The 11,762-nt window shown below is 39.5% G+C and overlaps 1 protein-coding gene across 3 annotated transcripts in view; it reads left to right on the forward strand.

Moving 5' to 3' along the window:
* snx29 (sorting nexin 29) overlaps positions 1-11,762 on the forward strand; it is a 396,186-nt gene that overhangs the window by 92,228 nt on the left and 292,196 nt on the right. For all 3 annotated transcript variants that reach the window (XM_048609502.1, XM_048609503.1, XM_048609504.1), the window contains exons 11-12: positions 964-1,057; positions 1,245-1,327. In XM_048609502.1, the coding sequence (XP_048465459.1) occupies positions 964-1,057; positions 1,245-1,327 (177 nt within the window). The remainder of the gene's footprint in view (positions 1-963; positions 1,058-1,244; positions 1,328-11,762) is intronic.

The following is an 11,762-nucleotide window of genomic DNA, read 5'->3' on the forward strand; positions in this document are numbered from 1 at the left end:
AGGTGTAGAGCTGGATGAACACAGCAGGCCAAGCAGCATCAGAGGAGCACGAAGGCTGACGTTTCAGGCCTAGACCCTTCTTCAGAAAACTGAAGAAAACATTTCTGAAGAAGGGTCGAGGCCCGAAACGTCAGCCTTCGTGCTCCTCTGATGCTGCTTGGCCTGCTGTGTTCATCCAGCTCTACACCTTGTTATCTCAGATTCTCCAGCATCTGCAGTTCCTAATATCTCTGCACTCACATTTTCTTCATATTGTTTGCTCTTTTGCAGAGCAGAGTTACTTGCCTGTTGAGAATTTTTTTCAGTATTTTTCCTTCAACCTTGTTATTTTGTCAACTTGACGACACTTATCAAGAGTTGCTTTCGTTGGCTAACCTGAAATACTGCAGTGCAATTACACGTGCATGGTTGGTTAGGGGAAGTTGCAGTATTCTTTTGTCCCTTTTGCACAGATGTGATGCCTCGTAAACATGAAGACTCCCTGAAAATGGTCTTCTAATAAAGGATAGAATTCTTCGATATACTGACAAGGCAGCTAAATTCAGAAGATTTCAGGGAAAACATTTTTTGATAGGGTTTCAATTTAGACCCATGCGTCATAGTTAAAACAAAAATAACGCTTTTGTCTATTCTTTATTCCTTTGGCTTTCTTTAATTGGTAACTATAAGTGGTGTTTCAGAACTACAGCTGGGAATCAAACTTACATCCACAGAAAATAACTGGGGCAATGTGCATAATATTTTCACAATCCTATGCAGTTAGCAGAAGGATAATCATAAGTAATTAACCACTAATCTCATAACTTTGGAATGGGGGTCAGGTTGAATGTGGAATTGGACAGAACATTAAGCTTTGTTTCAAGAACAGAACCCTTTAACCTTTGTCAAAAATTGAGCTGTTTGTGTTTTGGGTGTGCCAAATTAGCTTGTTGAGCTAAGTAATGTAAGCTACATATGTTGCAGATGCCACTTCTGATAATCTGGTGTGCTGTGATGAACATGACAATGTCATTCTAGCTGTCGAACTTGCCCAGAAAGGATCCCAGCATCAATATAGGTGAGGATTAAATGACATTTGTCTTTGATTATATTGATATGTTTTTTTCCAGAAATGTTCTGTTATTTGTAATAACATCAAACACCAGTTTTCTGAAGAATATTGATGGTGACGAAGTGATTAATTTATTTCTATCATATTTTCCAAAAAATTTTCTTCTCCTGAGGTTTGTTTTGTCTCTCCACAGTTCTGAAGCTGCTCCTCCACTTCAGGTCGATGTTGTTAGTGGTCTTTTGCCAACTTCTACTGTTCCAGAAACCATGACTGTTGGTGAGTGTCTTTACAAAATATTTATTGTTTCTATTTGAATTGATATAAAAGCAATTTCCCCATCAGTTTTCTGTTTAACCAAGCAAGTACAGTCAATTTGAATTCATTAGTCATATTTTTGAGGTTCTTAATCTGAACATTTTATCTTGGGCACAGGGGAATATAAAGATGAAAATCCTAGTAAACATCTTTTTTGTTGTAAAATGTGGTTGATTGAGTTTTGACAAAAGGTCTGAGAACTGTTAAGATTTTCAGGAGTTCCTCATGGCAAAATTGCTGAGTTCATGGAGCAAAGCAATTCTTTCTGCATATACACACAGTGCACTGTTTGCCGCTTGGTTTTGCTGCTATTGTCATTTGTGTCGTTGGTCAGTGACCACTGAATTGGATTTTAAAATTGTGCACTTGATAGGACTGAATGCTATTTTGATTGGCCTCCTGCATCCCCCATTTGTCTCAGTCAGTGCTACGTAACTTCAATTGGTTTTAAAATGCATCCTCTGTCTAGCTTGTTAAGTTTGTCATTATTCACTTTGCCTGTTCAGACACATTGCACATTAAGCTATACTTTTACTAACATTGAGTTACAATCTTACTTTTTTTAATCTTACAATTCGTAACACAGTTTCTGTATTGATCCGTTGTGATTGAGGTAAAGCATTTCAACTCTGTTAAAAGTTATTCTTACATTTTAAGTAAATTTATAATTCTGCAGGAGAACTGCAATCATAACTGTATCTTTTTAGTACGTAAACTGATACCGTGTTAACAAGGTGTAGAGCTGGATGAACACAGCAGGTCGAGCAGGAGGGCTGACGTTTCGGGCCTCGACCCTTCGGACTCGCTCTTCGTGTTTGCAAATGGTTTTATTGAGCAGGAGTTTCTTGCTCACTAAAAGCAATGGTGAGCAGCATACTTTTGGCAGGTAGTCTGTAATGGCATTTAATTCAGTACTTGATAATGGGTAGTATGTGGCATTGCTCGCTGGATGCATTGATGCTCCTCCCTTTACCATCAAGTTACTGAGAAGGCTTAATGCTGAGAAAAAACTCACTCCACATGTTATCAATATGTTCATGATCAATTTTAGATAAGATCACTACAGTGTGGAAGCAGACCATTAAGCCCATCAAGTCCTTGCCGACCGTCCGAAGAACAACCCACCTAAACCCAACCCCCTACTCCATCCCTGTAACCCTCCATTTCCCATGCTAATGTACCTAGCCTTCACGTCCCTGAACACAGTGGGCAATTTAGCACGACCAATCCACCTAGCCTGCACAGCTTTGGACTGTGGGAGGAAATTGGAGCACCAGGAGGAAACTTGCACTGACATAGGGAGAATGTGCAGACTCCACACAGACAGTTGCCTGACGTGGAATTGAACCAGGGGTCCTGGCACTGTGATGCAGCAGCGCTAACCACTGAGCCACTGTGCGAGCATTGTTGCTGTGTCACCCAGAAAACAAATGACATTTCAAATGTAGATTATAGGCCCCACTCTGGAGCCTGGCTTGATGGCTATCCCACCCGCTCTGTAAAATGACAGACACGTTTGAAGTGAGACAAGTATTTGAAAAAGAACGTATTTTCTTGGTTCTGCAGTTGTTAAAATAGATTTTAATTGCTTGGTAGCATGAATAGTACTAATATTTCATGCAGGATGCTGCCAATGGCATCTCTGGCAGTGATGTCCCAGGTACTGCAACTGCCTGGTGAGAACTGTCTGCTTTGTAGTTGTGAGGGTAGCAAACACTTGCTTAAACTTCATATGAATTAGTATGTTTGCAATTTAGCTTGGATCTTTCATTGCACTTCATACTGCAAAAATGCAGGAAGTGGCAGGAAAGCTTAGAAATGGTAATGCCATCGCAGTCCTAATAATAAAAGCTGCAATGATGGTTTAAAGTCTGCAGCCAATTGAAGACACTATTTTGCCTGTCAGTTTTTTAACCTGCTAACAGGTGAGGATGGTGTTTGTTTGAAGGTAGATAAAACTCACTAGCTTGCCCACATTGTGTGCTGACATTCATTACTGAGGAAGGAAACTGGATTTCTCACAATCATATACCATACTCTTAATGTCCGTGTTACACTTCTATGGTATGCGCTGTATGTTTCTTGGTTGTACAGATTTCATCTGCAACTTTTATTTCTTTAATCTCTTAAATGTCATAGAACATAACATTCCAAGACACATCAGAAACATTTTAAAACAGAAAATGAGAGAGCAGATAACAAAAGGTTGAACAAAGAGGTAGGTTTTGAGGAGCTACTTCAAGGAGAAAAGAGGCGAGGAGTTTATGAAGAATTCCAGAGCCTCGTGGCTAGGCAACTAAAGGTATGGTCACCACTTGTGGAGAGATTTTATTTGGAGTTTCTCAAGTGGCCTGAATTAAACGAGAACAGATATCACAGAATCCCTACAGTGTGGAAACAGGCCCTTTGGCCCAACAAGTCCACACCAACCCTCCAAAGAGCATCCCACCCATCCCCATCCCTATCCCTCTACCCTTTCCCTGTAACCCTGCATTTTCCATGGCTAACCCATCTAATCTACACATTCCTGAACACTGTTGGCAATTTAGCATGGCCAATCCACCTAACCCGCACATCTTTGGACTGTGGGAGGAAACCGGAGCACCCGGGGGAAGTCCACACAGACATGGGGAGAATGTGCAAACTCTACACACACAGTCACCTGAGGGTGGAATTGAACACGAGCATTGTAGGAATTTACCAAGAGTGGTAGGCCCAAGCTACAAATAGATTTGATGAGTGATGAGTGGGAGAATGCTCAATATGATGTCAAATCTGACACTGAGATTGCAAACACTTTGACTCAACCTGAGACACTTGCCATGGAGGAGAATAGAATTGGTGGGGACTGAAGCCAATGCTTTTGGTCTTCCCAATATTTAACTGGAGGAAATTTCTGCTCATGCAACACTGAATGTTGAATAATTCGTCTGGCAATTTAGGGGCAGTAGAAGAATTGAGGGAAGCAGTGATGAGGTTCAGCTTGTTATGGACCAGACCAAATCCCCTCAAAATATATTAAGAAGAATGTCTGCACCCTAACTTTTCCGTATTTTAAAGGTAAGTATAAGGCATTGCATTCCAGAGGCAGTTGGATTGGTCAAACTACTTGACTTTAAGAAAAACAAACTTTATTTTTGCACTTCAGTTAAAATACAGACAGAATGAAAATAAAAGAAAAGAATTAGCTTAACTGTAACTCTATTGAAATGTTTAACAAAACAATATATTTATTAACTATTACTAATTAACTGCTCCAATATAATAACATCCCATAAAACACCCTTGGTAAAGGCAAATTCAGTAAAACAGATTATCTCACGTGCAATTCTCGCAGTAGGAAGAGCACACCCCAGCTTTTAGCTGTAATAGAGAGGAATAAGAGCTTCCACATTGAGCTTCAAGACCCCAGCAGCTGCAGAAAGCTGAAACTAAAAGTCCTGGTTCTGTGGAAGCTTGAACCCACCCATTCAGGCTGCTTCTATTGTTCCAACTGGGGGGAAAAAAAAACCCAAGGCCTCGCAAACTGTTTACTTTATTGGCATTGAGCAGACCGCACATTACCTCTGTCTCAACTTCTCTTCGTTTCTAAAAAAAAAACAGGACCAAAATACACCACCTGAAGCCATAGGAGCGTCAAAAGCTGCATACATCTGCATTGCGTCATCCGGCTTTGTGTTTTCGTGGTGTTTCTGATGGACAACATGAATTTGAATAATATGATCACAGAATTTTACAGAACAGAAGAAGGCCATTCGGCCCATTGTGTCTGTACTGGCTACTGAAAGAGCTATTCAGCTAGTCCCATTCTCCAGCCCCATCTCTGTAGTCTTCTAAATTAATCATTTTCAGATATATATCCAGCTCTCTTTTGAAATCTCCTTTGGAATCAGCCTGCACCACTTTCCCAGGCAGTGCATTTCAAATCTTAACAACTCTGAGTAAAGAAGTTTCTCCTCATCACACTCCCAGCTCTCTTGTTAACAGTCTTGAATTGTGACCTGTAGTTACTGACATACCAACTAGTGGAAACAGTATCTCCTTCTTTACCTTTTCAAAATTATTCATGATTTTGAACACTTCAGTAAGGTCACCTCTTAATTTTCTCTGCTCCAAGGAGAATAAACTCAATTTCTCTAATCTATCCTTTTATTTTATATCCTTCATTTCTGGTATCACTCCCTAAATCTTCTTTACCTCGAGTGCTGCCAGAATTTTTTTCACTTCTTTACCTAATTCTATACTGCTCAGTTGTTCAACACTGACATTTTCTCGGAGGCTATTGTCACCATTTTCTAATTTGTTAAAGACAGAAACAAAGTACTCATTCAGTACCTCTGCCATACCCTTTAATTCAATGCGCAGCTTACCCTGCTTGTTTGTTATGGGTGCCACTCTATCCTTCTTTAATCTTTTACTATTATTTTAATTGAGGAGCATTTTGCTTTGTTTTGGAACAGCCTGCCATCCCTTCCTCTTAACCTTCCTTATCCCAGCCTTAGCCTGTCTCCTGCATTTGAGATACTCTTACTGATTTCTGTTACTATCTCGGTATGCATCATATGCCTCCTTTTTCTTCCTTATTTACTCATCAATGTCCTTAGTAACCCAGGGACATTAGCTTTGGATACCCTACGTTTATTTCTTATGGTATTGTACCTAGCTTGGACCCTATTCATCACTTTTTTGAAATTGTCCCAGCAGATCATTCTGTAAACAGAATTATCTTCAAACATCGGATCATTGAAAAAATGTAGAATATGCAATTCACTCGTTGGAGAGGAAGATGCTTTGTTGTGGATGGATATTTCCAAAACTACAAGTGCCACTTCTGATCCATAGTGGGGCACTCACAATATTCCCATAACAAAGTGACTCAGAATGCACTGGAACGTTTTGTGTTGGATGCTGAGGACAATCAATTTTGAGAGGCTTTAAAACGCTTTCATTGTGGTGAAATGTTTCTTTGTACAATTAACACCGGCTATCTGACTGACTTTTCAGACTAACGAGTCTTGTTTACTTAATCTGCTTAAACCATTTTAAGATGACTTTTCAGCTTTGAAAACCTGTTCTGCTGGCATGAAACTGTTATTCTCAACTGAAACCTGGTCTATCTGTCTGTATGTCACATAACAGCTACTTGCTAAACAACTCATTCATTCATTAGCTCCCCAAGTAGTTTGCTGGTCCTTTAACTTGTCATGTGTTTTCTTGCAAATGATATTTCAACACGCTGGTTTAAAAAAAATTTCCTGTTCCCCTTTTTTAAAATAAGTCCCCTTAACAGAGCAAAAACCAAAAACGTATTTACCTCTACCTTCGAATCCAAATTCACAAATTAAGATAATAAATTAGGAGCCTTTATCACACAAGGCATTTTGACCATTACATTGAAGTTTTTGTTGGAAGCACACGTGATACTCTTGTTATAAAACCAGAAGGTATGAAGAGCAGATAGCTGCCAGGCTCTGGTATCATGGGCTTCTACACTGGCATTGGGGGAAAGGACAGTCTTCTTTTGTCTCACCAGGACCTCCAGGTCCTTGTCTGCAGAAGCCAAGTTCTCCTTATTTGCAATGTCTGGGCCAAATGTCACGAATGATGCAGGACAGCTGTGGACTGACAGTGCTTGATTGGATGCACAGTGCACTAAAGATTCTGCAGCCAGAGTTCCTGGGGTATCCCGTCACTGGTGAGTACATCCAGGTCCAGTGATTGGAGAATTTGGCTTGTGTCGAATGGGAGGGGTACTGTGAGGGCGTGGTACCTAGTTAACGAGGCGAGTTTGCACTTGGCCTGGTGGAGAGAAACCCTTCATGAAACCTGGAGAAAATGACATTTTGACACTTTGCCAAGCTACGGTAAGATTCACCCCATGGATTTTGGAACTCTGAGGTCCTGTGGCACACTCGGGGGTTTTTTTTTGCAGTGGGCAACTAGTCGACAAATTGTGCAACTGCTTTGTTTGTCATTTTCTGTCCATTGATATTGAGTGAAAATAAGTGGAAATGCACTTGTCATTTTCTGAGATACGATCAATTGCATGTGATGCCTTGACAGTCATATGGGGCCCCCAGATTTCAGCCAGACAGTTTTAATTTTAAACATTGATGCATGAAGCGTGCGTCTGAATCGTGATTCAGAAAATAAGCTTTTCAGAAAGGAAGAACATGCTGGACACAAGTTTTGAAAATAACCTATGCTTTGGAGCTAGACAAATAGCTAGATATGATCATATAATTAAGAAGTAACTGTTAATGCTAAAGCTTTGTAACCACTCATTTCAGATAATAGGTTCTAAGAAATAATTTTTTGTAGAGCTGCCCTGATTTTTGACCAGCAGGAAATTAAGATTTTCATTTTTGATCGCATATTTATCATCTGGTTAACTACATTTCTTTTCATTGGAAACAAACATGGAAGAAATGTGTGAGAAGGGTGTATAACATATCATTTTGGAAATTTGGAACTTTAACATAGAGGTTGACTAATTTTGGGTTTATTTCTGTGAAGTTTTGTTTTCAAAGAAGTCTGAAAATTTGGAGATATTTTTAACCAACTTGTTCAGGTACTGTATAACACATATCTGAGGCAGGTGGGACTTGAACCCAGACTTTCTCTTCCAAAGGGTCCACTATGTCATAAGAGCCCTAAAATAGCAAAAGATGATTTTGATCCGTTGTCCCTTGGGTTATGGAATGAGCACACCTCCACTGCACCATGCTGCGGGTAAAAGTCCGTTGTTCTACTGAGCTGCCTAGGCAAGAAAGTTACTTGGAACATTAACTTAAATATATAGCTTCCAAGAAAACTCATGATTCCATTTCGTGCTTAGCAGAATACTTATGGCATTAATTGATGCAATGTTTATACTATTGAATTTCTGAGCGAGAGAGAGATAATGTATCAGGGCACTAGTTTTCACTTTTGATTTCAATTCAGAAGAATCAGGATTCAGTTCAAGAGAACAGCTTCCTCCTCGCAAAATAATCAAAGTTTTGCTTGAGAATTTTCACCCTAGCAAAAGGTTTTAGTTTGAAATCTCCAAGGGGTGAGACTTTGTATGGAAGTTTTCTAGTCATCAAATCTGAAAGGAACTTGACATCAACAGAGCTGGAAAGTAGTTATAACACACCTGTCTGTCCAATAAAAGGAGTTGGACAATAACTTCTTAAAAAATGGAGTTGAGATAGAGATGCTATTCCTCTGCAGTAATGCATCTGTGATGGATATTGCTGGGAAACAGGTTGAAACTTTGTTTTTGCTGTTTATGTTAAAATCTTTCCAAACTAACAGTTTAGTTTTTCTTTTCTATGTGCAATAAACTTGTCTTATTGTGCTGAAGAACATTAACAACATTTTGTATCTGTTTCATGTCTGGGATCTGACTTGATCAGTATTAACATCAGCTGGAATCATAACAACTATCTCTAGACAATGATATAACAACAAAAAGCCCTCTTGTGTTCAAATGGCTGATATGCAGCACTGTTAGATTTTTTCCACAAACAGATGATGTGATGTTATCTAATGAACAAGGTTAGACTTGGTTTGCTGTTCAGTAGGTACATTGAGTGCTATGAATTTTTCTGATTTGACAGCTGAATGACAGGATGTTTTCCAACATGAACAGGTAGATGAATAACTAATGCTTCCTCAGAAGCTTTGTGACTCAGCAGGCAGGTGGTGTACTTTCACAGAGTGAATCATGCAGTTTTATTTATCAGGTGGGCTGCTGTGTATAATGATCAAACTGGCACTGACTGAAAATTATTGTCAGTGAATTCAACTGTTGCCTGGCGATGAAATCCTAAATCATATGATGTGACAGAAGGTTTTAGCTTGTCTGCTGCTATTGCAAAAGTCTGGGAAATCTTAAATGGCAATATGAAAACTACTTTTGGGGAGGACTGTTCACTTAAATATGTAACAGGCTGTGGATCTATTGATAAGGCATATATTTTCTGTGAATGGTATAACTTAATCAATCTATTTGTATATTTGTGAAAGGACTCATCGCTAAGAATAGCATAAGCTATGATTTGAAGAATATTCTTAGTGACAGTATGGTCATCACACGGCTTAGGATTCTCCTACATTTTCTTTTAAAAGACAGACTTCTTGTTTTAGAAGTAATATTCCCCTGCAGAAAAGAGCAGCTTACTTCTGATGAATTTATTTGCCTTCGTAATGACAGCCTGTTTGGAAATTCTTTAGCCTGAGGTTTCTGTTTTATTATTTATCTTAATGCTCAATTCACCTTATGGCAAGGAGACAAAATAAGCACTGCAGATGCTGGAAGCCAGAGTCTCTAGGTTTGAGGCTGGTAAAGCGCAGCAGATCAGACAGCATCAGAGGAGCAGAAAAGTCAACGTTTTGACCTGGGATGTTGACTTCACTGCTTTTCCAGCCTAACGCCTATAGACTCAATTTATGGCGAAGTGATCGTGGATATTTGTAAAGCCTCATTTGCAAGCACAATCAACTAGCCAGAATTGCTGGTCATTTCTTTAAGTGTTTCCACGTTAAAACAAAAAGAAAAATATATAAACCATTTTAACTGGTAATAATGTAGCCAATGTAGATTTTCATCAACTTCAGGTAAAATAGCTGAAGACTTCATTATTTCTGCAGTATGGGTGTCACATGAGATGTGCTAGCTGAAGTCTCTAAATGGATTTGGATAGCTGATTTCCTTTTTTCAAGAAGTACCAAAGCTGAATAAAAACTCAATGGTCATAATTCATTTTACAGTTTTTTTTGGTATCTAGTGAATCTGGTAGCTTTGTTTATCTTGATTAGTTAAATATCATTTCCGTTTCATTAGCTAACTTTGATTTTATGCCTATTAATTATTTTCAGTGTTAGGTATCCATTTATCACAAAGAAAAACCTTTCTGTCCAACTTCAGCTTTTTCTCCACTTGCATCTTAAAGAAAAATTCTGCCTACTCGAGGTTTAGAAAATAAAATATTTCAAGTTGTAGTCACCATGATATTTCATTCTGTACTCCTCAAGCAACTTTTTTTCATTAATTCGTGGTAAGTGGTCACTTACTGACTGCCCCTAATTGCCATTGAGAAGACTTTGTTGTGATGTCTTCTTGAACCACTACAGTCCTTGGGGTGTAAGGAGACCCACAGTGTTGATGGGAAGGGAGTTCCAGGATTTTGACCCAGTGACACTGAAGGAATGGTGATGTATCTCCAAGTCAGGATGGTGTGTGACTTGAATAGAAACTTGCAGGAGATACTGCTCCAATGTGTCTTCTGCCTTTGTCCTTCCAGGTGGTAGAGGTTGCTAGTTTGGATGGTGTTGTTGAAGGAAACTTGGTGAGTTACTGCAGTATATCTTGTGGATGGTATACAGTGGTGCTACTGTGCTTCACAGGTGAAGGAAGTGAATGTTGAAGGTGGTGGATGGATTTGCAGTCAAGCAGGCTGCTTTGTGCTGGATGGTGTTAAGCTTCTTCAATAATGACCTTGATTCTCAGCACAGTTCGTGACAATTCAATACTAAAGCAGCCCCTGTCCAAATGCAGCAAGTCTCGGACAATATCCAGATTCGGGCTGATAAGTAATCACCACACAACTGAACATCTCCACTTATAATCTTCTGCTGGAAGGAAGGTCATTGTTGGAAGGAGCTGAAGATGGTTGGGTCCAGGATACTGACTACCCTAGGGAATTTGTGCAGGGCTGGCTTAGCGCTGAGTTAACTCACCTCCTAACAAGTACAACTTTTGTGTTAGGAATGACTCCAACCAGGGAGAGATTTTCCCTGATTATTATTGACTTCTTTGGTTTTGCTTAGGCTCCTTGATACTTCACTTGATTGAATGCTGTCTTGATGTCTAGGACAGTCATTGGCATGACATCTTTGGAGTTTGACCATATTTGGACCAAGGCTGAATGTCCCTGGCAGAATCCAAACAGTGTCAGCAAGCATGTTATCCCTTTGATAATGCTATCAAGCAGCACTTCAGTGGCACTTGACATCACGTTGCTGATGTCTGAGCTCAGCTTGATAGAGTGGTAAGTGACAGCTTGGATTTCTCCTGGATTTTGTAGAAAGGATGTACCTGGCATTTTGCCACAACATTGGGTAGATAACTGTGTTATATCTGTGCTGGAAGGGTTTTGTTAGGGGTGCAGCTACTTCCAAAACACAAGTCTTCAGTACAGCTGCCAGAATATTGTCAGGGCTCATACTCTTGGCAGTATCTAGTGTCTTCAGCTGTTTCTTGATATCATGTGGAGTGAATTATAATTGTAACTTATTTTGAAACAGGTTTGTAAGTGTTGAAGATGTAAAAAAAAAAAGTGAATTCTCATACAAAGAACGCACAAAGTTAAAATCCAGGTAAAGAGGAATGGCCTGTTAACCGTTTAAT

This window comes from Rhincodon typus, chromosome 21 (assembly GCF_021869965.1).
Source record: "Rhincodon typus isolate 14 chromosome 21, sRhiTyp1.1, whole genome shotgun sequence".
Taxonomy (NCBI): Eukaryota; Metazoa; Chordata; class Chondrichthyes; order Orectolobiformes; family Rhincodontidae; genus Rhincodon; species Rhincodon typus.